The following is a 15659-nucleotide window of genomic DNA, read 5'->3' as shown; positions in this document are numbered from 1 at the left end:
ACACAAGGAAAGAGGAAAGAGAAACGCTTGACAACCCCGTAAACACAGGGGCAAGCAATTCGAGAGGCTGTTTGTCTTGCAGGCGTGTGCAGGATCCCGGGTCGCGGCTTCGCGGGGGGCGGGGGGCGGCTGCGGATCCGGAGCGGGCGCCCACCTGGGTGGGGAAAGGGCGTTAGCTCCCTTCCAGGCAGCAATCCAGCCTCCACGGCCGCTTCGCAGCTTCAGCGGCGCTGGGATCGGCGCCGGCAGGACGGTGCCAGCCGCCGCGCGAGTGCTGCTATCCCGCACCCCGGGCGCGGCGCGGCGCCAAGCCCGAGCTCCGGACCTTCGCCCGGGGCGCGGCGGCGGGAGGGCGGAGCTGGCCCGGCGCGGGGGAGCGGAGGCGGCGGCGGCGGGCGCGGGGGTGCACCTGAGCGCGGCCGGCAGCAGCGGGCGCTCGCTCCCCCGCCTCCAGCCGCTGGGATTAGCTCAGCCCCTCGCCCTGCGCCTCTCACTGGGGCAGCGGCGGCGGCGGCTGGTGCCTGGCCCGGCAGGACGGGCAGCGGCCACGCGGTGAGTGCGGGGCGGGCTCTGCGCAGGTGAGCGCCCCGGCGGCGGCGCGGCGCGGCGCGGCGCGGCGGGGCGGGCAAGGAGGGCAGCGGGGTCCGCGGCCCGCACCTGTCCGCCGGCCCCGGGGCCATCTCCGCCCCGCAGGTGCCGACGCGCGGCGGCCGCCTCCCCTCGGCCAGGAGGAGCGGAGCTGCGCCACCGGGCACCTGGCCGCCACGTCGGGGCGGCCCCGGCGGCTTCCCGCGCTGGCTCCGGAGCCCTCCCTTGGCTTTCCGGAGCCAGCCGCTGCCTTCTCCCGCGCTTTGACAGCGCGCAGCATGCCCGCCAGCCCGGCGGTCGCGGGTCTCCAGAGGCACCTGCTGCCCCCCGCCCGCGGGGCTCCCTCCTCAGGCAGCGCTGCCGCTTCCCCGCGGAGCTAGGAGCCCGGCGGTAGCCAGGATGCTCCAGAAATTATGCAAGAGGCAAGGACTGCGTAGGCTGAGATCTTTTATTGGAGCAGCTGGTTGGGATAGCCACAGAGGCTGGACTTCCCTGAGGCTGCTGGTCCTTGTGGCTGCTCCTCCGGGAGGGGACACTCAGCAGACCGAGAGCCTGTCCATTCACTTGTCCGGGTTGGTTTTGAATCCAGACTCCTGCCTCTTCTTGCTTCCTGTGTGATGGCACTGGGCTCCGGCTGGGTTTTTTTAGCCAAACAGGCCCCTGGATTCTCGGGAGAAACCAGAGAAATGGGGGGAGCCCTGCGAGTTCAGGCTGCCTGCCTCCGTACCGGGTTTGTGGGGCTGGAGACCCGCTGCTGCAGAGAGCAGCAGGACTTGAGCAGTGCTGCCTCTTAAGAGAGCCCGTCATTGCACCTGCCAGCAAAAATCGCTCTCAGAAATTATTTTTACAGCACAGCCTAAGGGGAAGGAAAACATGACAGTTGTGGGAGGAAAGTTTTTAATTCAGTACATGTCAGTGACTTCTGTGACCGGGTCTCAAGCTTAGAAAAAAAATGAGCCTTTTCTCTTTCTGTACTCTCTCATGCTTCTAACAAGTGCATTTTTCACTTTTCTTGCAACTGAACTACAATTCAGTTGAACGCAGCTAGTGATTCATACATCAAGGTTAGCAGACAGCTCTCTCTCTTTTTTTAAATTCAACCCTCGTAATACAAGTGTAGCCAGTGAAGTAAATATTTTGGGTGTGCAATCCAAGTGAGAACAGTTCATGTGTACTACTTTCATGGCAAATCTGGAGCCATATCTCCCTTGATTAAGATACTGGGAAAAGCTCCTGGTGGTTTATCCCACCCTCCCTGCATTTCATTCCTGGTACACTCTCTCCTGCCTGTTGTACTTCCATGAGAATTCGAGAGAGGGATAGAGATAAACTGGAAATTAGTTTTGCCATTTCAGAAAGACGTGCTCTTTAAAACTAAATAAATCCTGTTTTATATTATGTTATGATATATATGACATAATATGATAGGAAGTTGCAGAACAAGAAATTATCCTCAGACTGGATTAAATGCGGGTTCAATAGGGACTCTGGATTCTTATCCCATTATCTGGATTAATTTTTGTGGCTCCTTTGTTCCAGTGGGTTTACTGCTCATGTGCTTGTCTCTTCTAGAAATTCTCCTTTCCTCCGACCCTCTCTCTGTCTCTTCCCCCCTCTTGTCTTTTGTATCCTATCCCTCTCTCCTTCTTATACTCTGCTTTTTGCATGTCCTTTGACATTATGAGATGAAGTGAGCTTCAGCCTATGAAAGCCTGAGCGTGCACTTTCTCTCTTTCTCTCTCTCTTTCTCTCTCTCTCTCTCTCTATATAAATATATATATAATATAGATATATTATAGCTATTATATTACATATATTACACACACACGCACTTTGGCTAGTCTATATGGTACAAATCTACCCTGCCTTATATTAAGATAAACTTTAAGAGACCTTTGGAAGTATATTGGGAAAAATGAGAGACCCCCCCCACCGCATCCCTTATCACCACACTTGTTCTAAAGCGAGTAGAGGCATTCAGTCTTCTACTGAAACTGTTCCACCAATAATTAATTATTGTGCCAGAGACATGGACCCATGCAGTCCAGTAGGTGACTGCTCCAACTATTAGATGGCAAACTCAAGTTCAAGTCCATAACCAGATCAGGCAGAAACTTAAAGCTAGGTTTCAAACATCTCAGGTTAATGCCTTAACTACCAAGCACCCTGACTAACATCTGTTTCTTGTCAAAAAGTCTATCCTGTAGCCAAGAAGCCCTTCCTTACTAGTTTTGTCAAAACTGGTGGTCTGGTGATTGGTTGCAGATTGATGACCTCACCAGTGACACTCTGATCTAGTACCAGTCTCATATGAAGCAGTTAGTTAAAGCAGGCAGAAGGAGTAGGAGTCAACTTGGAAGATGAAATGAAAGAACTGGATTTTTTTTAATAACATGCAGGTGTTTGAGAACAATTGCAGATGAAGGTGAGAAATTGCATGATTGTAGGGATTAAAAGCTGTTAATATTAAGTTTCTTAGTAGCAGTGTGGGTGAGATTTTGGAATGGAAAGAGGGAAAATAATAACAAAAAACCCCACTTTTTCACTTTTGTTATTTCCTTAGGGGGATTTTGATGCAGTAGAAAGTTAAAACCCTTTAGTAAAAAAAACCCTAAGCCCAACCATTTTACTTAAGAGGAAAAAAACCATGATCTAATCTTGTGTTTTCTTTAAAAAATCTTTTGTTTTTATTGGAGGTTGGGAATAAAGTAGAATAATACGAGTCTGTCTCTATGAGGAAATGGAAATTCTGGCATAATTCCAAAATTAACTATTTTAGAGGGGGGTATTCTGCCTTAGCACACCATACAAAAATCCCAGAAAGCTACAAATTTATTTTTATTCCACCCTACTGATCCATTTCTTTCTGTCCATGTGAGGTGTTGTACCTAAGATCTAAAGTATTCTTTTTTTCAGTTCTATAAAGGTTATGATCATTTTACATGAAATATTAGTTTTTAAGAAAAAGGTCTACAAAAGAATGTTACAGATAACCGCGGTCTATTTTAATGATGCTAGTTTATTGCTTATGTTAAAACTACACCCATTTTTAAAGACATGAACTGCTGATCCAGACAATTTGTATAAACTATATTTACCACTGTGAGTACAGCAGTAAAACAGATTTCAATATATGCAATTTCAGCAGATGTATTTTATATACCCGCACATATTTCATATGCATGGTTATCACACACATACTGTGTGTTTATAACACACACAGAAATCGGGCATCTTGAACACACAAGTCAATGTATAGGGACTTCAAAAAAGGCTGTTTTTATAAACTATGTATTATTCAAATATACTCAAGTCTGGACTAGATTTCCCATTGTAACACATCAGCTCTAAAAACTCCCTTCTCCACCCCCCTCTCCAAATTGCAGTGTTGTAGAGCTGTAATGACATCTGGAACATTAGCTTTTATTTTGGGGAAAAAAATGTAAATTTTGGAACATAAGGAAGAAGGATTGTGTAATTTGGCTGCTTGTTATATAAATTAATTTGTTTGGCTACCATTTTTCATCTTGTTTGGACAAAAGGAGATTTTCCTCTCTTATGAGGGATGATCAATAATTTATGCCCCTTGAGAACTCAGCAGCTCAACTAGTGTGTACAGTAGTTTCTTTTAAAACATTTGTCTTGCACATTGCTCTGAAAAGTAGATGCCACTTGCCAATACTCATAAGCTAGTTCTAAACATATTTTATTACCATGTTAAAAACTGTATAACTTTTTATCTATTAAAAATAATATTATATCCCTTTGGTTTAGAAAGTGCAAGGAGAAAAGCTGAGGGGAAACATCTCTTCATAAGAAGGGCAATGGAAAAGGTTTCCTGTAGTAGGGAACTATTAAAATACAGAAAATCCACTCAAGTTTTTTAAGAACACTTAATAGATAACTTAATATTTGCTTTTTTAAGAAGTATTCCCATCTCAGTACCACTAAATGGTACTTTCTGTTGCTGTTTCAGGTAGATTGGCAAATTGGCCGAGAATAAGATTCCATAGCTATGTAGAGGTATGGCATTTTGAATATGCATGCACATGAAGTAATGAGAACAACTTTTTCTCATTCTATTAGTTTGCAGAGAACTTGATATTCTTTTAAAAAATGAAAGTACTAGAACAAAAATAACTACTGTTAAGAAAACAGTGCTATTTGGAAAAATATTCTGTTTGTCTGGGTTCTTAACTTTTAATCCATTTCGAAAGTTGTTTGGAAAGTTTACATTAACTCAATTAAATTATTTTCAAATGTAATAAGCCAGTCTAATAGATTTAAGGATTGTGTAGTCCAAATTGATTTTTTCAAACTATGCAGAACTGTATGCCTGAATATGTATTCTTAAGTAGGTTTTGCCAGCATAATTCAGTACAAAATGTCTAGTATCCAAAGATCCAAATTCTGCCCAAGTTACACTTGTGTAACTTTGCAGATAGAGGACCAGAAAATTCTCTTGTTGTTTTCTACTTTCAACTAGAAGATTTTCACTAGACAGGAGCCAGAACCAGTGAGCACTTGAATCTGAGGTCTTTTATTCTGGCATCTCATATGCTAGATTGTATTTCTGTACACTTGTGTATTCAGGGGTCCCTCAAGAGAAGGTCTCCACCTCTGAAAGGAAGAAGGTAGGGACAGGAAAGAAAATGCTTAGCCTCATGCACCATATATTCTCTCCAGACTTTGTAGAGTATGTGGTAGTATTGATGCTAAGAGTCAGGGTGAGAATTCTCCATCCTTTGTACATGAAACCCATGTAAGTCAAGTGGCTGTTTTCTGTCTCACTGAAGTCCTTGGAGCAGCCAGGTCTCAGTTTAATTAATAGCTTAACTTATTTTACTTACAAAGCAAGGTATCTGCTTCCTCCCAAGAGGAGGCTGCCCACAGCCTAGTTAGTTTTACAAGTGTTATTAATAAAGACAGAATATGTAAGTAAGTCCCATCGTTCCTGCTTCTGAGAACTCCTCAAGCAGAGTTATTGAAGATGCTGAGCCTCATGAGACCAAGCTCAGAGAGTCTGTCGATCCTGAACTTCTTTCCTTTAAAATTCCCTACCTCATTTAGCACAAGCAATGCTTTAATGACAGTTTACTTATAGAATCATCCAGACCTGCTTGAGCAGTGATGAAACACAAGCTGGTGAACACAAAGGCTGTTACCAGTAGCACTGAAGGAGTGGGACAAATTAAAGTAAAAGAAACCTGATTAAACAGAGTAAGTTACCAATTCTGAAACTGTACAAACAATGTAGTTTTATTAGAAAACTGGTATGGTAGTGAGCGTCTTTCCTTTGAAGTTGATATTTATGGCACTGAGAGAAACTTTTGGTTTCATATAATAATTAAATCAATCTTTTAATGTTCTTTGATATTTTGCACGGCTAGTCTAAGAATGGCCCATATTATCATGTTTAATAAGCTATGGTTTTTAATGCAGATATTGAAATTTGTTTTCCTTGTTTGCTTTTAAAACAAAATTTACATAGAACTAGAACCAGGAGACTCCAATTCTGTTCCTTCTTCTCAAATAATTTTGGCTGGGATTCTTAGAAAAGTGTATGGGAGGTAAACTACTGACTCATTGAATTCTAGTGGACTTGGGCACCTAAATCACTAAGTCTTCCTTAAAAGTGTTAGCCTGAATCTTCTTTTTGTGATTTCCCACATATGAGAAATTAGGTTACAGACATTGACTACAAGTTTGTCTAAAATAGTATTGTTCAATATAGATATTACTGATGAAGTTAATTCATATCAGCTGAAATCCAGCAATTATGACAGCTCTTTCTCCCCCTCAAATTTTCTCACAAGAAATGTAAGAAAAAAAGTTCTGCATTTTCTTCAAAGAAAATGTTTTCAAGGTATTTAATGATAACTCACAGCTAATTTAACTGGCATGCTCCACATTGAATCTCACTGAATAAACTGTGTTACTAGGATTTCATTAATTAATCTGAAAAGGTTGAAAAGATTAAGAAAAAGTAATGTGTTAAAAAAATCTCTAAAATAACATTTAAACATGAACTGTATTTCTTGTACTGACTCACTCATTTACTTGTATCAAATATAATACTAATACAATGCAGTTAGTTAATTTTATACTAATTTGAAAAATAGTCATTCTATGAAATCAGGTATGCTCTAAATGACTTGCAGAGGCAATGGAGGGGAATCTCAAAGAAGAAAAGTAATTTGGCAAACTGGCTGTTATAAATTCTTGAAGGTTCACGAATTGTACAGCTATATAATGTATGCTAGCATTGTTATTTTATATAAACTATTGTCATTGTACTAAATAAAATGCAGATTTATATCATGTTCTAGGGAGGGCACGGGAGAAGAAAACTGAGATGATAAATTGATCCATATGCAATTTTATTCATGGATTTCATTTTGCTTATCCAATATATGGTTTCTGTATAAAATTTATACGATTTATTATGTGTGAGAGGTACTGTCCATTGTTTTATATTACTTGAACACAACACAAATGAAATGGCTCAAATATCTGTCAAATCAAATACAAACTGTGTATATTAAAAAGAAAGATGAGATAAAGCATCATTGGATGCAAGCAAAAAGGAGTAATGCAAAGACAGTTGAGGATATGGTTAATTTGGCATGAATAAAGGCAATAAATACTAAAAATACTACCATATATCATATATTATCTGATGCCTTCTTGAACAAACAATACACAAAAATAAAATGTAATGACTGGTGCGTATGGGGACACTCCTTCTAAATTACTGAAAAGGTGTATATTGTGCCAGCATGTGTCATGGGTTGCATCAGGTTCTTCATTGGTAATCTAATTGACTATTCATGAGTAAGTGTTTCTGAGATTAGATCTTTAAATGTTAAACAAGTCTTGTTGATAGTGCAGATTTGGGCTGTAACCAGTTCTTACAGGTTATAAACTTTTCATTCTTAAAAGATAGAGAGAAGTGGTTGTTTCTTTTATTTAATGGCCTCAAAAATTAATTCAGGTTTGTTATTTAATAGTCTTAATATAATGGTCTTCAGTCTCCTTCTAAGCCCTTGTTGCTGCAGTGTTTGCTCATATTGCTGCTAAATATGAGGGTCCAGTAGTCATTCAGGGTGCCCAGAAAAAGTTACTTGTAGTGGAGGCTTTGTCGTACTGCCAATCCTCCTGTCAGCAGCAGCCATACTATTTCTTATTTAGTTAAGGCAGAGATAAAAAAACTACTAGCAAGAGTATCAATGACATGGCAAAAACTCTACCATGTTTAGAAGGGTGGCGTGGGAGAGAGGGATTAACATATACCCATATTTTGCCCCTGTATCAAAAACTTGAGTTGGGAGCCAAAAAGGAAGAAAATTCAAAAGATTACTTCACGGAGTTTCCATACATCTTCTTTCACAAAACAGACCATGTCATCCGTCCTACACAAGGCAGTTTGTAGTTCTTCCTGAAAACCCTATACATTTCAGAAGAGCTCTACAAAGTCATGTTCCCATATCTTCCCATATCTTCTTCAGACCCATTTTGAGTCTCCCATATCTTCTTCAGGTTTCCATATCTTCTTCAGACCCATTTTGAGTCTCTGTCTGCTGGCTAACAGTACAGCTCCATTTTTTTTATTGAACAATAACAACTACAAATGAGAGGGAACTAGCGAATTGCCCATCAAGAATGACGGGGGGAAGCTTGCTAACCCTAACCCCTCCCCCCCGCATGACCACAGCCTCCCAGGAGCAAGGGGGGAAGCTTGCCCTACCACCACCTCTGCCAACAACCCTCACCACTGCTGCCTCTAAGGAGCAGGGCCAGGGAGGTAGGGGAGAGGCCAGCGCTGTTGGCTTCGCCACCGTGCTTCATCCCTGCTGTCACGGTGGCGCTCCACCACCTCCAGGGAGCAGGGCCATGGTGGGGGCGATGCCAGCAGTGCTGGCCTGGCCCCCTTAGTCTGTCCCTTCCATCCCCACAATCATGGTGCCGTGCCACTGCTGCCGCCTCCTGTCCATATCGCTCTCGGAGCACTCTGACTGGTTGTTTCTGTAACTAGTCCGAGTGCTCCAAGAGCATTATGGAGAGACAGACAGATGGACTAATCCCTTTATTATATTAGAATAATCAATATGAAGAACAAGATACATTGATACATATTCTATTTGGGGCACACCCATGCCTTGTTCAAATACAAGTAACATACCAGAGCCTTTAATCTACCAGAAACAACTACTAGGTTTAAACAACATTGATAGTTGCCTAAAATATTGTCTAAGCTAACACCTTCACTGCAGCTAAGTAATGGTAGACACTTAGTATAAAGAACCTGTGGCTGGCTCAGAGAATGGTTAGCTGGAAGGTTTGGTACTTTCCAGCAAATTCCAACTTGACAAAGATGTCCAAGGTCCAAAACTAATCACACTGATCAAGAAACAGAGGCGACATTTCTTGCAGGTTTATTCAACTTAATAACAGCATGCCAAAAAGTGTTCTGTTCTTTAAGAACAAAATTAAGCATTCAAACTGAAATAAATGAAAATCACATTACAGTATAAACCTGGATCTCTTGCTAAAAGCAAACTTCTACATTATGGCAAATGCATTTAATCAACTCACAAAGTGATATTCAGTAATATGTTTGATGTTTTCTTATCCCAAGATGTGACTGCAGCTAACTGTCAGCACCAACACGTACTTATTTGTCATTTTTGCAGAAATGTTCAATTTAAAAAGGTATGTAAAGATAGACTCTAGAACTCCAAACATGGTGTATCTATAGAATAATTATAAGAGGGACATCTTGGCTCATTCCAAAATCAGGGTGCAATGGTGCTTCATTTTCCCAGATGTACCCCCATTTCCCTTTTGCCTGGTCAAAGGAGTTAACATACTCAAGATTTGACCCTTTGGGGAGAAAAGAAAATCAAAGTTTTCTACTTCCAACAATAGTAAAAGAAAAATAAAAATCTAATTTTCTACATAGTTATTCAATAAGAAAACATGTTCCTTCCTTAAAAAAGCACCTTCCTTTACATTCTTCCCTTTCATTGAATGGATTTTGCCACCTTTTGTAGACAGTGTTTTAGGAGAACTTACTCCACCCAAGATTCTACACAAGGGAACCTGCATGTGCAGTGAATGTCACTCTGCTTCATTTTTCTCTAGGCCATTCTTACATAGACCTTCCAGTGGAACACCATAGCCCTCTTAGATCTTCTGTAGTCCAAGGTAACTCTGCTTTTATTGCCTGAATCTTTTCTCCCAACAGAACTTGCTTCTAGGTTGCAGTCATATGAGCCCTCTGAAGACTACAGTTCCTAGAATTCCCATTTACTCTTATGTATGGGCCAGGGACTTACTGTCCTTTTTCTTTCTAAGTTTTGATTCCAAGACATTACCACACTTGCAGGTAATAGTACCAAATTCTCAGGTTAAACCAGTACAACTCTAAATCTCTTAACAAATCAAAATGATGACACTCCAACTTAGGTACCAGAGAAAGCTTTATAATAGTCTTCTCTCCAAATCTTTGGTAAACATTTTGTTGGGAAGTTGCATTCATTTTGCATTCATTTTGAAGGATTAACAATATCTAGTGATTTTTAAGTCTAACTTTGAGAGAATTAGGAGATTTGAAATGCTGCAGAAACTGAGATAATGTTTAGCATCTCAATTTAGCTTTTAGCAGTGATATATCTGAGAGTAATGTGTTTTTCTTTCTTTTCCTAGTGACTTTTCTGCTTGAGAAGTACACTCAGCGAAAGAAACACAAGTTTCAAAGACTGTTCTATGTGGAAATTGCTACCTACCCCATTACCTGGTTGAGTGAAACCAGACTAAGAACTTTTGCCATGGCAGCTTTTCTACTGGGAGCTGTGCTGCTTATTGCTCAACCTCATATAGTGCCTTCCAGACCAGCTGTACATCCTAAGGAAGAGGCTCCTTCTCAGTCTGTTCAGAAAGAACTTTTAAAGAAAACATCTCTCAAAAACAACTTTAAAGAAAATATTCATTCTAATGGATCTCGCCAGCAGTTACCACAAACGATCATCATTGGAGTAAGAAAAGGTGGAACAAGAGCCTTATTGGAGATGTTGAGTCTCCATCCAAATATTGCAGCAGCAGAAAGTGAAGTCCATTTCTTTGACTGGGAAGATCATTATGGACATGGACTACAGTGGTATATTAATCAAATGCCATTCTCTTATCCCCGTCAGATCACAGTGGAAAAAACCCCAGCATATTTCACATCACCCAAAGTGCCTGAAAGAGTTTATAACATGAATGAATCAATAAGATTACTCCTTATTTTAAGAGATCCAAGTGAGAGAGTATTATCAGATTACACCCAAGTGTTCTATAATCATGTGCAAAAGCACAAGCCGTATCCTTCCATTGAACAAGTTCTGATTAAAGATGGTGAACTCAACGTGGACTACAAGGCAATAAATAGAAGCTTATATTATATTCACATGGAAAACTGGTTGAAGTACTTCCCTCTTGGTCACATTCACATTGTAGATGGGGATAAACTAATCAAAGATCCCTTCCCAGAAATAGAGAAGGTAGAGAGGTTTTTAAGGTTGTCCCCTCAGATAAATGCTTCAAACTTTTATTTCAATAAAACTAAAGGCTTTTATTGTCTAAGGGACAGTGGTAGGGAACGTTGCTTACATGAATCAAAAGGAAGAGCGCACCCACAAATAGACTCCCGTTTACTTGATAAACTGCATGAGTATTTTCATGAACCCAATAGGAAATTCTTTGAGCTTGTTGGCAGAACATTTGACTGGCACTAATTTGTGGTAAGTTAGTGATAAGCTTCAGAGCCTATATTCCACTGTACATTTAGAACTTTTAAAAAGGGCATTTAAGCTATAATTTATTTGTAAATTCCATAAATACTTCTGTACAGTATTAGATTCACAATTGCCATATAAACTAGTTATATTTTTCTACTTGTTGAATTTGGAAGCATTTTGTATTGTTTTACATGGTTGTTAACATTGTGTATTATGTCTCTATATGAAAGAACTGCGGAAGATGTTCTCCTGAGATTGTCTTGTCTTTTTAATAAATAAGAAATTCAATTCGAGAAAAGTAATCAGAATGGCCTAAATCTTCAAAACACAGTACCTAGGCTCTTTTCTTTCATTGTTAATGACTATTTGAGCTTTATACTTCTATTTTCTTTCTTTTTAGCATCTCAGGTTTAATATTTTAAAATATTTCCATGGTCAGCAAAGTTTTCTAGGCTGCTTTATACAGTTAGGTACATGGTATGTCAGATACATTTTGGGACACATGCTTGGAACAATAGAATTTTCTGTACTAAGGGAAGTTAGCTACAGGACTTGCCTTCATATTTAATGTTATAACAAGTGTCCCTGGAATTCTTTGGCAGTACAATGCTCATTTCATGGTGGACCTTTAAAGATTCTATGGGGACAAACTCATAAAAGCCAGTTGTCTACAGAATTACAGTACAGTCATCATGAGAACTCCCTTTATTCTCTGAATGTGCATGTATAACAAAAGAGAGCGAAGAGAAGGATTTAAGCAATACTGATACATTTAAAAGTTTGCTCACACTTGTTCCTAAATTTTACAGCATTTCTGCTTCAGAATGACTTAAAACCAACATCTACTCTCAAGCAGACGAGGTGGACCAACTTCTAGAATCTAAAAACCTTACTTATTCTAAGACACATGTACAGTATGTTGTTCTGGTTGAATATAGTAAGTAACAAAAGCAAGTGCAAAAATGGGTGAATCTAGGGTTTTGGAAAGGTGGTGTTACAGATGATGTGCCACATCACATATAACACGACATGCACTTTTCTCCAGTTAAGGAGAAACTAGAAGCTTTACTAATAAACTAGTGGCCTAGCACTATATTATTCAGTTTAGGATGAAGGCAAAAAATATGTAACTCTTGGAATATTTGTTAATTTGCTAGATTATATATTAAATTTAAAAACCACAACAAGCTAGCAAAAATAGTTAAAATCATTAAAATATAGTGTTGCATTAGTCCTGTAGTTATGGTTAAATGTATGTGTCTTATTCAGATTCATAAAACAAAATCTGGTCTTCCTGAGCATCTTGTTTCCAGTACTTCACTGTCAGTCATTTCTATACCAGACTTAATATTATAACTCCTGTCTTAAGATTTTTAGCTTGACCTAAAACCATCCTGCAGAGCTTTGAAATAGAAGAGAGATATTACCAGGAATGGCTAACAACAAAAGTATGGAAGACCACTAACAAGGAGAGAGGACCATTAACACATGGAGTTAAGACAGATTAGCAGGAATCAGTAGATTATAATGAGCTTTGTAATCAGTTGATTCCCACAACACTGCCTGAATAGAAATGTTGATGATATGTGGACAGAGCAGAAAACAAGTGTGGAGGGTGCAACTGTACCACTGAGCCTCCTTAGACCTGCCCTGAGTGCAGATATGCCCTCTATCAGCTTAAGGTTCCTTTATGTGGCTGGAGTGCAAATTACAAGCAGCCCAACAGATTTCTCTCTTTCTTCTCTTCTTGCTCCCAAGAATGATGCCATGTGTTGTTTTGATCCACATCTAACACCCTGACTATATTGGAATTAACCCTCTGGGAGTAATTTTTATGCCTACCTCAAATGTTGGTAACTAAAATGCGATCCATTGGTGCACATTATGACTTTCCTTGTCTACAGAAGTAGGGATTTCCATATGTTGTAAACCTGATTTCAGATCAAAAATGGCACTTAACCTACCAGCTTCTCAATTGTAACTGGAGACTGTCAAGATCTACAGTTTACAAATCACATATACAATGGCAGCATACAGTGAAGGCTGGATTTTCATCAACTTTTAGAGCAGACAAACATTTCTTTATATAACCTAATTTTAAGTATAGTAACTTTTTCTGGTAAGTAGGAGAATGCTTCAAGGTGGGCTGTGTTAGTCAGGGGCATCTGCTTATACCTTATGTGGGAAGCAAACTTCCCACATAGTGTGCTGCTTAAATGAACACATGTAGTTGCTTTATTCCCAAATACTTCTGCACTTGCTGAAGCTGTGTTCAATGTCAGAGAGACTATTATTTTTAAAACATAAGCAAACATTTGAAAAGATTCAACATGAGATCAGATTGTACTAAATAAAATATTTTATGAATTTCATCTTCTAAACTTTTTATTTGGCTACTTTTGCATTTGATGAACAGAATTGAGACTCTGACTCCTATTTGGCATGTGGTTAATTATTTAGCAATGGCAATAGCTTGCTGCATTCAGGTAATGTTTGGGGGTCTTTTTGCTACTGATCGCATTGCTAATTGCTGCCCCAATAATACAATGTAAGTTCATTGTGGGGGGAGCCTTCCATCTCTTCTACTCTCTATAGAAGTAGGGCTGGGAAATTAAGCGTGCCTGCAGGATTAATACACCCCTGTGTATGGATGTATGATGGAGCCAGGATTCACGGAGGTGGAGGGTATGACGACTGGAGAGACTCATGCAAGCATTCCAATTCTCTGGCTGCCACTGCTGCATCTGTGAAGAGTAGCTGTGAGGCAGAGAAACCATTTAGAAGCGTTGCAGGCTGAGAACCGGAGAAAATGACCTGAGTGGGGTTGATATATTGATACATAAATTTTGAGGCGAAAATAGTATGTAACTGGTGCTTTTTCTGGGGGAGCATATGCACATGGGTGTTACATATGTTTGTGTGTTCAGTATCTTTTCTGAAAAATGTCATGTATTTTGAGTATCTTATTTTCTGCTAACATTTTTTTTTGCCTGCATTAGGTATGAGTCGAAACAAAGGTAGGTCGAATGTTGCTGTATTCACTGATTCATCAACATAGCACAGAGAACTAGGATGCTGAGTGCACATACTTCATTTTTAGTTTTCAGTGCTCCTTTTCCATGTTGTATTTCTGTCAGTAAACATTTTTATAACACTGTGTACAAAAAATGAACAGAATAGAGAGACAATATTTGACTGAAGTGAATTCAAATTTAAGTAAATATCTACAGCAAGTTTTAAAGGTGTTTGGTCAGCTCTATTAATAAATGAAGCCAATCCCCATAAAGGCCTTTCAAATGTTCAGCAATATAGCTATAGAAATTTGTAAAAATTCTACAGTCGTAGGTTTGAAGTGCAGTCACTTTGGCATATTTCCAGAAGCTTTCCTGAGGGCTGCCAGGCAAACATGTTCTCATTCTTGCAAAGTACAAAATAAAATATTGTACCTTACTAGAGCCTAATATATTAGGCTTACCATTCCCCTTGACTGAAAGCAGAAATTATTATTTTCCAATCTAGTCGTTAGTCAAGGTGACATTGACGTGCTAAGCCTACTCCTTTATTCCTGATATGCAACCCTTAGAAAAATGGCAACCATACTGGCCATACTTAAGAGGAGGAAAGGACTGAGTTTAAACAGTAATGATAAACCTAGGGAGTCAGAAAAATGGATCTTGGCCTTCAGAGAGATAAAAACCTTTGACAAGATTTGCTGAAGAAGGAATCTCCCAGCAAAAGGCCTGGATTTTGTTACGACTTTTCCCTAGAATACTATTGTAAGTGGTATTGCACAATCATTCTAAATGCCTATGTTCCAATTTAGACCTCCCCCCCCCCGCCCCCCCAAATTACTTATGTGGCTGAAATTTCATATACTTGACCCCCACCCAAAATAGCCTCAAAAACCCAACATTGCTTTGGACTTAATATGGGATGGGAGGAAGAGACAGAGTAATAAACTAACCTGCTGTTCTAGTGCTTTACATTAGCCAATTAAAAAAATAGAATTACATGGAAATTCAACACTGGGGGCATAATAAAGGGTGCCAGAATCAGTTCACCCTGTCGTGTATGAGTTGGGATCTATCTAGCACAGGTACAGCTCCCTACAACCATGCACAGTCTCCAGCTATTCAAAAGGAGGCAAGAACTGTCACCATGTACCTTCCTTCAAAATCAGGTAGCACAGCTGGACAAGCATATCAGGGAATATACACAGCATCCAGCAGAAGTGTCATGGTAGGGGTAAATTTGGAGGGTGCACTTACCATATTCCCAGCACAGTGGTTC

General features: G+C 40.1%; 1 protein-coding gene across 1 annotated transcript; it reads left to right on the top strand.

The window, feature by feature from the left end:
* The first annotated feature begins 3112 nt into the window (after window positions 1–3112).
* On the top strand, window positions 3113–13671 carry HS3ST1 (heparan sulfate-glucosamine 3-sulfotransferase 1). Its single transcript, XM_090035598.1, has 2 exons — window positions 3113–5808; window positions 10297–13671. Coding segments are annotated over exons 1-2 (1071 nt in total). The 5' UTR covers window positions 3113–5807; the 3' UTR covers window positions 11367–13671.
* The last annotated feature ends 1988 nt before the right edge of the window (window positions 13672–15659 follow it).

This window comes from Crocodylus siamensis, chromosome 2 (genome assembly GCF_052110815.1).
Source record: "Crocodylus siamensis isolate JL-2025a chromosome 2, ASM5211081v1, whole genome shotgun sequence".
NCBI classification, from domain to species: domain Eukaryota; kingdom Metazoa; phylum Chordata; order Crocodylia; family Crocodylidae; genus Crocodylus; species Crocodylus siamensis.
Note: the sequence above shows the minus strand (reverse complement) of the source record. Positions and strands in the feature narration are given on the sequence as shown.